Here is a 17,073-nt window from a genome sequence, read left to right on the forward strand (position 1 = left end):
AATCAAGGTTAGACTCTCCTAACTTAATCTCTCTAAAACAAATTGACTCTACTCACCTATCTTGCCCATTGGCAACACTCTGGTCATGTTGCCTCCAAAATCTATAAGTTGCTCTCTGACCCTCAACCTTCACAACCCTCAATTACTTGCACCAAATAGGCCAGGCATTTTGAGAGGGTGATTTTTGAACGCATTTCTTATTTAGGCTGAATCTCTTGCATTGGACCCCAGCCTGTTTGTATAAATTGAAACTAAGAGAAAACGAAAAAAACAGGAATCGTGCTCACATCAACTCATGTTCTTTGATGGCCAGTTGCTAGACTCGTATTGGTTACTGATCCAAAACCATCTGTCAGTAATCTTTAATACACCTATAACCCTATCCTTCTCTATGGCAACAAGGGTCCCTGGGCTTCACTGACTCCACTGCCCCTAGGTGCCAATGATATGGCGCTACTCGACCTACTCCTAACTATTGCAGTTAAAGTTATCCTCTCAGAGTGGAAATCCTTCAACCATCTGTCATATCACACATGGAGGGCATGGGTTTCATATCTCCGAGGTACACATGTTACAACTTAAGAATCAATTCACGCCACCAGTCTCTAGCACAGTATGGCTATTCCTTGATAAATACATCAAACTAAGTAGCCAAGGTCTTTTTTTTTGTTGTAACATCGTTTTTATTGCAACACCAAAATAAATGCACAGACAGTATCATTATGGTATATCCATCAAGCATAGCAGGAAGGCACATTAACAGTCCACTCCTCCCACCACACCAGGCACGTCTCTAGAAAGAAGACTAAGCTGCTGTCGTGCTGAGTCCATTCCCTGCTGCAAAATTCAGTGTCCGCGGTCACATTCACAGGAAGAAGTGGGCTGCTTTTGTAATTTTTGCCCCTCCCCCCCACCCCCATTAACCACAATCCCCCCAACTTCTTACAGTCCCGAACTCCCCCCCCCGTGGCAGCGCTGTGTGAGAATCCCAGTCAGAAAAGAAGGTCTGGTGTGTGCAAGGAGGTCCTATACATTGACTAAGGTGTGTTCCTAGGTGTGTTGGTGGGGTCAGCTGCTACCGAGTCCTCCTCCTCACTTTCCTCCTCATCATTATCATCCCTGAGCGCCTGCACCATCACTTCCCACGCTGTTGCCCTCTCCATGGCTTTCTCATCATCAGTCCTCCTAGCCATCTGGTACCTCAAAGTGCTTTCACAGGCCGCCCACCGCAGGCATTCACCATACCACCGTTTATAAGTGGGTCCCACTTTCGACTTCCAATTCCTCGTTATTTCCCACTTTGCCAGGATCAGCCCCAAATCTATAAATCGGCTTGTATTTTTATTTTTAGAGGTGTGTGGAAACCAATGTAGGACCCCCATTGCCTTGGTGTACTGTATTTCCCTATCTGTAGCATTATTCAGGGCCCTCCCAACTTCCTGCCAGTATTCCCCCAAGGCAGGGCAGTCCCACAACATGTGACCCAGATCCGCCCCAACTGTGTTACACCTGAGACAGGCCGCCTGTTCCACCCCAAAGTATTGTCGTATTTTCCCCGGCGTGAGGTATGCCCGATGTATAATATAAAAGTGTATGAGCTGGAACCTAGCGTTCCTTGAGCTTTTCCGCGCCCTTCGCAGCAGTTGACCCCAAGTTGTATCAGGGATCTCCATTTGGAGGTCCAACTCCCATTTAGCTTTCAAAGCTGCGAGCGGCTGCAAGGCCTCCTTCAACATTCTGGAGTACAGGCAGGTTACCGCCTTAAAGGTCCCGGCTGCCATCATTGTATATTGGCACGCCATGGATGTCGTAGGTTCCTGCAAACCCGCTCCCCAGTGATCTTGCATGGCACCCGTTACCGCCGCATGTAACAAGTAATCTCCTCGCGGGAGGTCGAACCGCTCCTGCAACTCCTGAAACGGAAACAACGCACCATCCTCATACAAGTCGCCCAGCATTTGAACCCCAGCCTCTTCCCAGCCTAGTAATCGCGACCAGTCCCCACCATGAGGCAGGGCTGTAACCATTCCCAGCGGAATTTCCGGAGCATACATATGGCGGACACCTGCTCGTTTGCGCGCCCGGTTCCAGCAAAGTCGGAACGTCTGTTCCTCCACTGTCAAATCCCTGACCAAGAGCTTCTGATGCAGCGTGATGTATGCCAGCACATGCCGCGGGGTGCCCTCATCTCTAGAATGCTCCGGGCCTCGATACACCCTCGCGACCTCCTGAGTGAAAGTCTGCAGCTGAGCCGCCAGATAATAGCCTTCGAAATCGGGCACCGCCATACCTCCCTCATCCTTGGGTTGCAAGAGCGTATCCAGCACGATTCGTCTCCTGCCCGTGCCCCAGAGAAACGCTATGATCAATGATCTCAGGCGTCGAAAGACGGAGCCCGGAACCCATACCGGAAGAGTCCTAAAGTAATACAACAGCCTGGGCAGAGCCACCATCTTAAGCAGGGAGACCCGACCAGCCAGTGAGAGTAGAAGAGTGGCCCAGAAATCCATACACCCTCTCAGGGCGGTAATACAGCGATTAATATTGCCATCCAGCATATCCGTTGGGGCATGGTAGATGTAAACGCTGAGATAATGTAGACAATGCGGCTCCCATCAAAGTTCCTGCGCCGTGAGAGGGCACGGCTCTCCCTGTCTCAGAGGGAATAGACAAGATTTGGGCCAATTAACCCTCAAGCCCGATAGCCGCCCAAACCGTTCCAACAAACGTCTCGCCCCCAGTAACTCTGCCTCCGCGTTATCCAAGAACATCAGTAGGTCATCCGCATACAAGGAGATGACATGCGGCCTGTCCCTGTAAATCAGCCCCGTATAATGGCGGCCAGACCTGGCTTCCGCTGCAAAAGGTTCCATCGCCAAAGCGAACAAGAGGGGAGAAAGGGAGCACCCCTGCCTAGTGCCCCGTCGTACCAGGTATTGTTTCGATATCAATGAACCCACTCTGACTCTAGCAGTGGCTTCCGTATATAGGACTTTGGTCCAGTTGATATACCCGTCCCCCAGCCCGAAACGCCTCATTACCTCATACAGATAGTCCCATTCAAGACTATCGAAGGCCTTCTCGATATCTATAGAGAGAACAAATGGAGTAGTGGCTTCCGACCACTGGGCCCCCATCAGCCTTGTAAGCCTACGGATATTGTGGGTAGTGTTACGTGTCGGGATAAAGCCGCATTGATCCTTATGAATCAGACCGGTCATGTGGGTCAATAATCTATTTGCCAGGATTTTGCTCAGGATCTTGTAATCCGTCGTGAGCATAGACAACGGACGGTAGGACGAAAGGGCAGCGCCCTCTCTGCCAGGCTTTAACAATGGGATCATAAGGGCCTCGCACATGGAGCTCGGGAGCCTACCTCGTGATTGCGCTTCATTGTAAACCAATTGTAGTTGCGGAGCCAGACACTCCGAGTATTTACTATAAAACTCTATCGGGAGACCGTCAAGCCCCGGAGTCTTATTTCTAGCCATCTGCTTCACTGCACTCCCTATCTCCCCGATCGTTATAGGCCGACCCAGCTCCTCTGCTTCCGAGTCCTCCAATCGTGGTAGCTGCAACCCTTCAAGAAAGGTGCCCAGCTCATCCGCCCCGTCCGTCTGTCCGCTCTCATACAAACCCTCGTAGTACGCCCGAAACCTATCCAAAATCCTGGCTTGGGTGTGGCAGAGCCCCCCTCCTTCCGCCTGAATCGCCATGATCGGCGCGCCCCGCCTGATCGGGTTGGCAAGCCACGCCAGCATCGACCCCGCCTTATCACCTTCTGCATGCGCCTTCGTCAAATACGCCTTATGGTCAAAGCTACGCAGCCGCTCCAACTCCACCGCTAGCGCTTCCCTGGCGCCACTAACCCCCTCCTGAAGCTCGGGGTGATTCGGGCGTTCCCTCTCCTTCTCCCTCAATCGGCTCTCTGCCTTCTCAAGATCATCTAGCAAGGTTTTACGAGCCCCCGCAGTGTTCCCAATGCAGTGACCCCTGACCACCACCTTAAACGCGTCCCACTCCACAGCCCTGGTAGAGGCGGAGCCACTATTCTCCTCAAAGTAACGCGTTATTCGCTCCCCCAAGGCCTCCCTAAAGAGCAAGTCATCTAAGGTATCAGGTTGCAACCGCCATGTTGGCACACAGTTGATTTCCACCATCCAGTTCAGGGACAACAATAAAGGGTTGTGGTCCGACATCGTGCGGGCCAAATACTCCACGCTACCCACTGTTGAGAGCATATGCGACGAGCACAGAAACGCATCCAGTCTAACATGCAGGTCATGTAAATGTGAATGAAAGGAATAGTCCCTCGTGGTGGGGTGTAGTGTTCTCCAGGCGTCCCCCAGGTCCCAACTCTCCTGCCATTCCAGTCTGCGCTTCGCCACCCTGTGTACTGGGGATGTGGGCAGCGGGGGATGAGATCTATCTAAATCAATATCCACCACCGAGTTAAAATCCCCCCCCCCATGAGCATCGGCCCTGCCAAATAACTCGCCAGTTTGCCCGAGAGTGTCGTTAGAAAAGCGGGCAAATCTACATTTGGGGCATACACACTGCAGAGAGACACCACCCGGCCCCTGAGTCTCCCCTCCACCGCCACAAACCTACCCTCTGGGTCCACCACCGTCTTAGTGACCTGAAAAGGGACCCCCGCCCGTATCCAAATCAATGTCCCCCTTGCAAATGCCGAATATGTCGTGTTAAACAGCTGCCCCCTCCACCTTCTTTGCAGCGCAATCCCCTCCTGCTTGGTGAGATGCGTCTCTTGTAGGAAAGCTATATGCACACCCCTACGCTTTAGATATGCATGAACCTTGTGTCTGCGCACCATAGTATGGAGACCCCGCACATTCCAGGTCACACATTTCAAAGCCCCCGTACTAGACATGCCCTCTTGCACACACAGACAGAACAATAATAGCCATCGGCCATGCGCATTTGCCAACAACGTACTGCCCCCCCTCCCACTCCAAACAAGTAAACCCCCCAACCCCCCAAAAACAACCTGAGCATCCCCAACTACTCTCGGTTCCCACCCCCCCAGGACAGGCCCCCCGCAATTGGAAGCAAACCCATCCAAACTATCACAACCAACTATCCCCACAAAGGAAGGCACTAGTATTCGCAGTCTCCACTGCGATGACCGTAAGGGCCAGTAGGGCGCGGACCGATGCCGAGACAGTTCGTTAAATCAAATCAATCCCGCACATCCCGCCCCATGATCCCCCCATAATAGTCTCGCGAAATCCCATACAACAGTAAGCTGCGCTCACGGGCACAGCGCCCCAGTGTCTGACCAGTAGGCCGCTCCTCCAGTCCAGCGGTTCATGCTTCGACTAACTCCCCGGACGTCTGCGGTGTCACTATAGGGCCTTTGGCTCCACCAAATTCCGAGAGCCCCGTCTCCGACCCCGTGCCCTGCTCATCAGAGTCCGTGCCCTTCCCACTGGCTTCTGGTCGTGCCAGATAGTTCCACAACCGCCTGTAGGGCCGCCTTCCTCTCCGTCTCTGTCTGTGACACGAATGGTTTCCCAGTTCTCCGGCGATATTTACGAATCCGTTGCGACTTCCTGATCGGCTGTGTCTCTCTAGCCTCCTCCGCCCTGGCCTTAGCCCCGTCCGTTCCGGCTTTATAAGTGTCCCACCAGGCCCATGCATCCGCCGAGGTCGTGAAAAAAAGCGACTTCTCATCCACCACAACTCTCAACTTCGCTGGGAAGAGCAGGGAGTACTTTATGCCCTCTCCACGGAGCTCACGCTTGAGGGACAAGAAGTTGGCCCTGAGTCTTTGGGTCTCAAAAGTATAGTCCGGGAACATGGTGACTCTGTTGTTGTCAACTTGAAAGGGTCCCGCTTCCCTCGCTCTCTGCAGTAGCCAGTCCCGGTCCCTGTAATGGAGCAACTTGATCACCACTGGGCGAGGCGGCAGGCCCGGGGCCGGAGGTCGAGCCGGAACCCTGTGGGCCCGTTCCAAGGAGAAGAAAGGAGATAGTCCTTCTGGCGCCACCTCAGTGCGTAGCCAGTTGTCGAGGTAGCCCACCATATCATCGCCCTCAATTTTTTCCGGCAGGCCCACGAGGCGAACATTATTGCGCCTACTCCTGTTTTCCGCATCCTCGGCCCGTCTCTCCAACACCTTCAGCCTATCCAGTGCATCCGCCATCTGCGCTTTCACAGCTGCGTGGTCCGGGGCTAATTCCTGAACAGTGATCTCCATAGACTTGACTCTGTCCTTAAGTTTGTCATGATCCGCTTTCAGGAGACCCAAGCCCGTCGCCACCTGGGCGATGTCCTGCTGCAGGGCATCTTTCGTGGTCATGATGGCCTCCAGTATACGGTCCTGCATGCGCTGGAGAGCAGACTGGTTGCGATCCGCTCCATCCACCACCTCTGTATCAGTCGCTCCGTCCCCCTTCCCTTTCGGTTTCACCATCGTGGCTGCAGCTGTTAGCGGCCCCTAGGGTCCCTTTGTCCCCACACTGTCTCCGCTCTGCAGAACTCCACCACAGGATAGCTCCCCGGGCAATAGGATCAGGAACCCAGGATGTCTTCAGGGCATGAGACTCTGCTCCGACCGCCCCAGATGGTGCAGTTCCCGGGGGTCCACCGCTGCCGCTGAGCCTCAAGGTGCCAGATTGTACTCGGGTAATCGGGACCGTCGTCACAAGGCCGCTGCCATTTTAGGACTCCGTCGGCTAGCGTAATTGTGGTGGCGTTTCCCAACAGCTTGCACCAGCATGAGGAAAGATCACCCGTGCCCGCCGAGAAAGTCAGGAGGGGCCCTCCGGTTCAGTAAACACTGCCAGTAATAGATCAGCAGGAGAATCAGGCCTCGTTCCCCCGTCGTTGCTTTGTCCAGGCCTCAGGGCGCCATCTTAGATCGACGGCATCACACCCGGTGCTGGTCTCCAAAGTCGAATTTCAGGACAAGGAACAGCTCCAGGTCGTCCACTCTGGGCACCGTAGCGTCCGCGATGACTTCGGATTATGGATTATCCCAGTTTTACTGGAATCCGCACGGATAATCAGGATGATATTCGGGATCGGGCGCGGAGCTCCGGGCTCACGCTGCCTACCTCCTCGGCATCCAAGCCACGCCCCTCCTAAGTAGCCACGGTCTTGTAGTTCAAATATATAACCGGATCTTTTCCCTAAGACTTCTTAACAATGACTATGAAGCACATATATCCCCCCCCCCACCTCTTATCCTCCTCTTCCTACTCCTGTTCATGTTTGGCATTTCTTGGTGTACAGGCGATTCAAAAATAATGTTGTATTCCTTTGAACGGAACATATATATTTAATGCTGTTTAGACAATATAATACCCTTGTGCCTACAGCGTGCACACTCTTCTAAATATACTGAAGGCACTGTTCAGATTATAATCCTTCTGAACCTGGATTGTTCTCATATATTCAATGACCATCTGCATGGTTTAACATACAATAGTTATAACACATGACATCTTATGTGTAATCTGCACATCTTACTCTTTGATTGTACCACCATATTGTCTGATTGTATTCCTTTTTTTACTAACTCAGTAAAACACTTTGAAATGAAGCTTTCTTCACACATATAGAGCAGATACACAACAAGCAGCAGTTATGCAAGCTTCCATCAGGCACTAAACAATCTTCACAGACGTCATCACTGCAAATTTCACTCACACACATGAGGCAGATGCAGAACAAACAACCATGCACATTTCCTTCCCACGTACAAAAGAGGCATAGCACAAGCAACAGCTATACAAGCTTCCTTCATACACAATACAGGTGCATAAGAGACAGCAGCAATGCAAGCTTCCCTCCTATGCACCGAAGAGCTACAACTTAGGCCACATCAACGCAAGCTTTTCTTGAGCAAATACCAGGCAGCAGCAGGGCAGACTTCATTCACCCAGACCGGGGTAGTTCACAGGCACGAACAGGACAAATCTCCCTCAAGCAAAGTAGATGCAGTCCAGGCAACAGTAGGGCAAGCCAGGTAAAGCACTGCAAGTTGTTCAGATGTTAAATTGCTGGATCATCAAACGCTTATCACAGATGTGCTGGACAACGGATTCTTCTTTAGCCTTACCTGGTCCTGGAGTTTTTGGAACATTAAAGGGTGTGGCTCTTCCAAGATTGTATCACTCATACGCGACTGGCCCTCAACATTCACCTGCGCCGAGGCCTTGTTGCTGAGAAATGTCCCATAGATCTGCTTTGCCTTTTCGTGCAACTGAAAGACAAGATTTGGAGCCATGTGTCAGGAAACTGGCAGGCAGGACAGAGCTTGGAAGAAAAGCTGAAAGAGACTGCTAGAAGGAAAGTTTATGGTATCTCAGAGTCAAGGTGATTGTGTAAATCGCAAAGAGTCATCTCATCATTAGGACTGCACGAGCTGGAGTGGCCTGCAGAGAAGTAGCGGAGATGTCTGGATAAGACAGTACCTTTGAACAGCTTTGGGGATTACAACGGAATCAATCTCATGTCAGGTGTGCCTAGTGTATCGCTTTCTGTGCCCGAGCCTTACTTTCATTTAAAACGCATTGGTCTTCAGAAAACGTACTCCGTTACCCCTGAGGTGATTCCGCATTAATAGCGATTTTAGTGAACAATAAGTCACATTTGAAGATGCCTTAAGTACAATTTATGAAACAACTTTGGGCATTGTAGCACAACTAAAGGCTGGTCCTATCTCTGAAATGTGTAACTGCTGAGCATGCAGGTCTGCCCCTGTTCCTGGTGCGAGTTAAGACTTGTGCCCATCTCTCTCTCCTTGGGGCCTATCTGTGGGTGCCTACCTTATGCCACAGACTTATGCTATACTTTATGAGGAGGCCTGCGTCAACAAACTGGTTTTGGTTTTCTTGTGTTCCTGTCTGTTGGGGACTCTGCCTGGCAGTGCAGGCTGGACCACTACTGTTGAAGCAGAACCAACACTTATTTGCATATGGCTGGTGTTTGTCTGGAAAGGCATAGAAGGCAAAACAGGGATGGTCTGTAACGCAGCCGAGTCATTGGTTAAGATTCATTCGGATACTATTTCCATCCCCTTGTTGTTTGTCCCTAATGAAAACCATCATTCTTCGCTGGCAGGTAAACAATAGACTGTTATTCCTCTTTCCCTTAAAAGGCTACTGTAGATGTTAGTGCTCCTTAGCCCTTTTCATTTCCGTTCAGACCACTTACGAATGCTGGTGAGCACATTTTTATCGACCTGTCTAAACCATATGAGAGAAATATGGTTTTGCTAACATGTAATCCAGTCAGTGACCCCATCTAGACAGGGTTAGAGCTGCAGTTGCTAGTGAGAAATTGGTGTTTTGCTGACAATTACCAATCACAGCAGGGCCTTCATTTTGGCCCTCTGTTTTACCTTATCAGAAGCAGCTCGTGTTGTGATTGGACAGATCCCAGGACTGCCTCAATATTGTCAATATGTATATCTTAGCTGTTAGGGGTGAATCATTGTTCCAAACACACTGATCTAAGCAGTGCCCCATGTTGTACATAAGGCCCTATGATCTTGGTAGATGGGAGGCATGATTGTTGCTCACAACTGAGGGATTTGGGTCGGGCTATACTCTTGGTTTTGCCAATAATAAATTAAACTAATAGAAATGAGCAACTGACATGCTGGTGTATTTTCATTGCCTTATTGAACTATCTTAAAGTTCCTGCCTTTGGGCGTAATTTAGTTGCCCGAGCATTCATGTTTGATTTGGCCAAAGTTCTTCCCAAATAGAATTGGATACATGAAAAGGGAAGACAGTTGAGTCAAATATATTTAAAGACAGGATTTGATCTGGAGATTAAGGAAGAAAGTTTTTAAAATAGATTATTATTGCTGATATGTTATCCCTTCACAGTGCAGAGAGGAACCTCCATCACCCATGTTAGCTTCACGGCAGATACCAGGTCTCTGCTGAAACATTGGTCATATAGATATTCTTACAGGCCAGGGTCAGTGTCTTGCCAAGAAAGCATGTAGCCACAGAGGAGGACAATGGAAATGAATATGTAAAGGTCCTATTTATAAATGCAGCTTTAAAAATGAGAAGCCAAATCATGAAAGGTAAGCTATTCCGTTGGCTTGGCGAGTGCTCCGAGTAATGTGCAAACCATAGGCTTTGGGCCTCATTTATGAGGCCGTGCGTCACTTTTACGCCGCTGGTGCGTCACTTTTTGTGACGCACCAGTGGCGTAAAAAAATGCGCCTTGTTGCACCATATTTACAAAATGACGCATTTAGGTAGATGCGTCACTTTGTAAAACCCTGGACCACATTATACCTGCGCCAAGTATAATGTATGCAAGGGGGGCGTATTGACGCAAGAAAGGGTCGTAGAAGTGACGCAGTGAAATCTATTGGATTTCACTGCGCCACTTCTAGGACACAAATGCGTCAATTTCTTATGCATGCCTCACAGCAGGCGTAAGATTGACGCAGGCCCTTTCACATGGGGCTTGCCCCATGTGAAAGGATACATTGCTGGAGTTGCGTCACTTTTCTGACACACTCCAGCAATGCGTCACTTTTGCGCCATACAGATACGTCAGAAATACTGACGTATCTGTAACTCCTTGCGCAATGATGCGTCATACTGTAAATATGACGCATCATATGACGCATCATTGGTGTTGCAAGGAGGGCGCAGTGAAAAGTGATGCATCGCTGTTTTCACGCAGCGATGCGTCACTTTTCATAAATGAAGCAGAGCGTGTCTCAATCCACATTTCATAAATTCAAGGTGAAACGAGTGATTACCCCACGGAGCTGAGTGACAATAAAACCATTGTTTTAGCCTCAAATGACAACTCCGTTTGTTTTGTGTGCTCTTTTTAAATGGGCAGGGCTGATAATATTATTATCGATCATGCTATTAAAAAGAGGGTGTTGCAAAGGTAAGAGGTCAGTTGTGTGGGCACACGGTGTAGACATGAGCTCTCTCAGCAGCTCCTTTCAAGTCTGGGTTTTCACTGCACCGATGTCACACACACCTTTTGCTTACAATATAAATTGAGTGAATTATGGGCTGCGTTTTTTACCTTGAACATTTTTCAATCAGCCTCTTTCAACCAATGGCTTGAAAATGTGTCAGTCATTTCTTGGCTCAGTCTCTTGGCAAACTACTAATTACGAAATGCTATTTGCTGTGAGAGTGTATCCTCTCACCTTCACACGAGGGTGCACATTGAATTGCATGAGGGACTACTTTACAACTATAGCGCTCCATCTGCAGCTGTTAGCTCCATCCCATGTGTCTTGCCTTACTGTGCTAATGCTGCTTACAATAGCACATTAAACCTAGACCTTTTGCTTTGTCAGAGCTTGCTGTTTCTGTGACCACAGGCATTCTTTCCTCTTCGCCTCTACTCGTCAAACCCCTCTTCAGGCGCGGTCAGACAGCCCCGTTTGTTACCTGTTTCCTGTCTTGTATTTTTTTGAACTCCTCGCAGGCTAGCCAAAACAGCACGTTCTCCTCGCTGAATTCCTTCTTCAAGAACTCCTGCAAAGGCAGAAAAAAAGGAGGTGAGTTCAAGGAAGGTGAGTTCAAGGGCGGTGCCAGGACTCCCTGGGGGCGTCCAGGGAAAGAACCGTTTCTGGAATATCTCTCCCCCCGCCATTACCACAGACAGAACCTCAGAGTATGAACAAGAGCGAAGCGTGAGACTGGGCCTTTGTGTGAAGGACAGGAACCAGGCAGGGTGTACGAGCCGGGTGTCCGTCACAGATTCTAGATTCCTCAAATGCCCACTGTCTACACTCCCATTTTTACTTGACCTCAGACACCAGTGGTTACAAACACATTACGTACAGTCAGACCAGTGCAGACAGCTGCGAAGAAGCAACAAAAAAGAGCAACCCATGTCAAGTTCATGTTCTTTCAAGTTCTTTAGTCAAGTGTTTAGTCATTTAAAACCAGTACACTAAAATAAATTCATTAAATATTTTGGAAAAAAAACTTTTTTGTACAGCACTTTAAATATAAAAAACCTGGCCAGTTGTGCCAGATAGGTTTAACAAAAACCTAATTTGTGTATCAGGCTTGTCTCTCCTGAGGCCGAGCATTATCAATCAGTGTCTTTAATAGATTTTGGTAGAGTTGCTTGGCCACCAAGCTTAAGTAAAAAGAAAACAAAATTCGTATGAAAACAACCTGCTGATAAACCCATTGATAAATCATTTATAAAAGTCTAAAAACCTTTGGTCCTTGCATTTCGATTTTTTTTATGAGTGCAATAATTCTGTATTTAATAGAGACCTAATTTGCTATTAAGTTGTAGGGGTCGCCCTTCTAGGTAAAGGCCTAGGTAGCTGTTAATTAATGTATTTGTATTTTTAATTTCTTTAACACTATGATGACACATTTTCCTTTGTAGCTGGTGTTATCCCAGGATTTTTTGTGAAAGTGCAAGTGCCATGTGCAAGTTGGGATCTTGAGGTCGACGTTGCCATGATGACTTGCTTATTACTAAGATGCGGGTGATCTTGAATGTTCTCCAGTGATCTGATTCCCCTCAAAGATTTCATATTATTAACCCTTAGTTTTTTCTATTGCTTTAAAGATCACTTTCAACCCCCCCCCCCTCCCCCCCGAGCAAACAAGGGGGATAGAAGAGCCACCTAACCAAGTGATTATCGCTTTACAGGATTGAGTTTTCCATGTTTTCTTTTCTGCCATGAACTTCTGGCATGCACAAAAAATGTTAGCTATAGTTTTTTGCTTGTATTTACATAGTCAACATTCTTGTTTTTGCAATTGGTGCTTCCAAGTGGGGGAAAGATCTTTTGTTTCCCACATGCCAAAACGGAATTGTAGAAGCTGGTGTTTTGTGAACAATGAAAAGTGAGCTGAGAGATATTCCTGGGGCAGCAATTTTTTGTATGAGTTGATCACTGTCCAGGCGTGTTGTCGTTGTGTGAGGGTATTCTTGTCTGTTAAATTAGACAGATATATGGTTGTAGCCGTTATTGCTTGATAAAAAGCCAATTTACCAATGCTCACACTCTAGGCTTCTTGTGCACCTAGTTTCCCGATGGCCTGGTTTAGGTGGAATCCCCAGGATCCTTTTTATTGATCTGTTTTGCTCCTCAATTTCCTGCCAGCCCAAGTTATTTTTGGATCCTCTTTCAGATGTGCACATTCTCCAGCATAAGTCTCCAGCATAGTTTGATATATGCCCTTTTACACTGAAATGCTTGGTTTAACAATCCGAACTCTAGGCGCACTTGGGCTGGGGAGGCTGATTTCGGGATGCTAAACACAGATTTATAAACTCTTGTTGAGGCACCCCTGCTGGAATCCCACGCCAGGTGAGCTCAATCGTTATAAAAAGAGACAAGACAGCAACTCAGAGCTAGATGTGCTAAGTCAGCTGACTAGCACCATCCCAAATATAGGACCAGATATCCCAGAGGATTCGCATACCTCAGAAGGCTGTCCCACATCCATTCAGTCCTGATGAAGACCCGCCCTTGATGCACATAATTCAGCACATCGCCCCCCAGGGTCGAAACGTCAACGCACCGTTCTTGAGATCCGACTGTACAAAGTCTACTAGGAACAAAAACTAATTGATTGACCTACCTGACTATTGTGGTTACAGTGGACAATTTGTATACATTTTTTTATCACTTGTTCATGTATGTATGTTTTAATGTACACCAGTACTTCACCTATTTCCGTGTTTTGTATTGTATATGGCCATTTATTGCTTGGACAGCATAACAAACATTTGAAAATATTTTGAAAAATAAGAGATTATTTGACTAAAACGTTACCCTCTTTACCAATGTGGTCAGTGTTTTTGTCCTATGTATAAGTACCACTGCTTATGTTCCCTGACAGGGACATATTGATGAAGTAATAGAGTTTGAATACCGCATCATTAGGTATTCCAGTCCAACAGAACCATTATTGATTGTTTAGCTGATTTATCAGCTGGCAACATTTTTTGCTGTAGCAACCCCTGTCATCGAATCTTTGCATATATAAAACGTGCAGGTTGTATTTCACTTGAACAAAGTTCAGCAGCCAGCAGACAATTGTGCAAACTGACAAAATCAGTGTATTATGTGAGAAATGATAATATAGTAAGTATTTCCATTGTTGCCGGAGCAGAGGGACATCACGACGTATTTAAGGCTGTGGCTCTCGTGAGTCACGGCCCTTCAGCTGCATACATGGTTTATGCCATTGTGTCTTTTCATGTGTCTGAAACTTATTTAACCAAAACAGGGTTGCAAATAGTTTTATTCCTGCAGCAAGGTAAACTAACACTGCAGAGGGCCCTTGGCTATTTACAAAGTTGTTTACCTGTATGTAGTTACTATAACATGCAGTCTGCCATATTATGTGTAAATCTTGCTGTACTGTACCAATAGCATGGACAATGGCCTTTGCACGCCTGTAATAAATGTGTGTATATATTTTTTTTAGTACAGTTGTTCTAAAGAACAAATTATAGCACCATATATATTTTCAGGGGCAGGGCGTAAATATTTACTACATGTATGTTTTACATTTATATATGTATGAGTTCTTACAATGGATATGGACTTTGATGAGAGGAAGTTCATATATTCCTGTAATAACTTGTTACAGAAGAATTCTGCCCTCGCAATGCCTTCTGTCAGAGATGACACAGTGCTATAAGCTTCTCCCACTGAAAAGAGTTACTGCACTTAAACATGTAATGGAGCAGGAATGCCTCTCTGGAATTCCTTTCATGAGAGCTTTCTCTGAGAGTCTACAGCCAAATACTGATAAGGCACTGCCAGTTCCTGTTTATTCTGAGAGCAATGCTGGTGTTAAAGGCCGGAAAGACAATGTGTATATTCCCTCTTATTTTCTTTTTTTAAATAAAGGCATTCCTTCATCTTTGAAACTAACCCACATTTAGTTGTTGCCGCCATTTTACTGCTACCACTTCCCATCAGTATATCGGTTTGACTTATTTACTGTAGATCTCCCTCCTTTATTCCACTCATCCGTGAGGTAATGCATTTCGGCTATTGGGAAGCAAGACCACTGTTACTAAGAAGGGCCGAGAATGTTTTAGAGGTACCTCATCCCATAAAGTAAAAGGATATTGCACGACACCTCTGACTTCCGTGACCTTCTAAGGGAATCAAGCCTTGTTGCTCCTATTGCCACACCCGTCCTCAGTGACGTGCGATGTTGTGTATTCCCCTCGAGAGCTACCCCAGCCACATTATAATATTGTCCACCTTGAAATATAATGAGTGAAAATGACTACTGTCTGCCACCTGCATAGAAGACCACCGTGGTTTACTCACTACGGGGCATATCTACAAGGCCCGCGATAATTATTACTCAGCGCACTTAGCGCGAGTATAATTATTGCCGGCTATCACTGGATAATAACGCAGAGATAGCGCGTTATCATCAACGCCTATCTCCAATGCGATTTAAAATACAGCGATAGAGGCAAAACGTGCGATTATCGCTGGAAATACAGCGATAATTGCAGAGGTCCTATATACTAATAAATAGGTTTGTTTGTATAATTTCGAATTTGAGTGGGTCACAATCCAACCTACCTCATTAATATTCATAAGATGGGTTGTAAATTGCGACTCATTCTGATTGGCCCCAATCGCAGAGATGGTGGCCTGCAAGGGTCAGTAGGCCACCATGTCTGTGATTGCCTTTATTTGAAATATATTTTTCTAACCATCCTGTTTTCCTTAAAAGAAAGAGGACTGCCTTTAGCGTTAGAAAAAAGAAAACTTATTTTTTAAAGTTTCAGGGAGAGCATGGTGGGGGGTGCTCCCCAGGGCCACTACCTACTCCCCCTAAAGCTGCTACAGTGATTCCCAAAGCGAATGGAGTCCAAAGGTGGCCCCTTCCCTTTAAGTAACTGGTCCATGGTTTGCGACTGGAATTATAATTGCAAACCTATGATATATACCTTACTAGTTCACAGTTTCTTAACAGGCCATTTCAGCATTGCCATTCGATATTGGTTTCTAAACCCAATTGGTGATTCGGCAAAAAATGTCAAAATCACTAAATAGGGTTAGTACCAGTCGCGGCCGGCATGACTTGTGGGTGAGGGGGTCATAAAAAAAATAATAAAAAAGTTAACTTACCTTCACCGGCCCGGTCCGATCCTGCGTCGTCACTGCTCCTTACAGGAAGCTGGTAGTCTCCCCCTCCTAAGCCAATCACAACGCTGCTCGCTAGGACGCAGACCATATAGGTGTCTATGGCAAGGCCATTTTCTCCATGTAGGCTGCATGCAGCCTACATGTAGACAAGGGAAAAGGGAGAAAAGGGAGAATGCGTATCACTGGTTTGGTCGGCCCTGGGGCTGACCAAACAGTCAGCGCCCACAACAGTGGGCAAGCCACTCCTCCCCTGCCCGCCCCCAACCAAACCCTTCTGCTTTCATGCAGTGCGAGAAGCAGAAACATAAAATGGTATTTATGATACCATTTTATGTTTCAGCTTCTAGCACTGCGAGAAAGCAGTGGGACGGTGGTCCTCCGCCCACATGGAGGAGCCACCCATGGTTAATACAACAGAAGAAAGGACTTTGTGACAAACTGTGGAATTCAAGGTACGCATCAACTAAATCACTTTGCCCTTCAGGCCTAAGGTTATTACCTTTGGAAGCAGAACTTTGGAGTTTACTTTTTGTTTCAATAACATATGGGTACATATCGATAGTAACGTATTTAGCCAGACAGTTATGTCTAGAGGAATTTTAAAAAGCATAAACATTAAACAATATCTATGAAACTTCAGTTGCAACAACCGGAAGTATGTATAGTAGCCTAACTTAGGAATTAAGGGCTAGATGTAGGTAAATTAGATTTACCAATTCTAAAATACAGAATTTTACCGATTCGGTATTTTAGAATTGGTAAATCTGATGTAGGTAATAATTCGGTATTTTTTACCGAATCGTTAAGATTCGGTATTTACCGATTCGGTAAATACCGAATCGGTATTTGCTATTGAATCCTATGGGCCATGAAGCCCATAGGATTCAATAGCAAATACCGATTCGGTATTTACCGAATCGGTAAACATACCGAATTGCCAA

General features: G+C 47.1%; 1 protein-coding gene across 3 annotated transcripts in view; it reads right to left on the minus strand.

Moving 5' to 3' along the window:
* RGS10 (regulator of G protein signaling 10) overlaps positions 1 to 17,073 on the minus strand; it is a 155,206-nt gene that overhangs the window by 15,843 nt on the left and 122,290 nt on the right. For all 3 annotated transcript variants that reach the window (XM_086922932.1, XM_086922933.1, XM_086922931.1), the window contains exons 3-4: positions 11,418 to 11,504; positions 8,087 to 8,230 (exon numbers count right to left, since the gene is read on the minus strand). In XM_086922932.1, the coding sequence (XP_086779058.1) occupies positions 8,087 to 8,230; positions 11,418 to 11,504 (231 nt within the window). The remainder of the gene's footprint in view (positions 1 to 8,086; positions 8,231 to 11,417; positions 11,505 to 17,073) is intronic.

The sequence above is a fragment of the Lissotriton vulgaris genome, chromosome 5 (genome assembly GCF_964263255.1).
Source record: "Lissotriton vulgaris chromosome 5, aLisVul1.2, whole genome shotgun sequence".
In the NCBI taxonomy this organism is placed as follows: Eukaryota; Metazoa; Chordata; class Amphibia; order Caudata; family Salamandridae; genus Lissotriton; species Lissotriton vulgaris.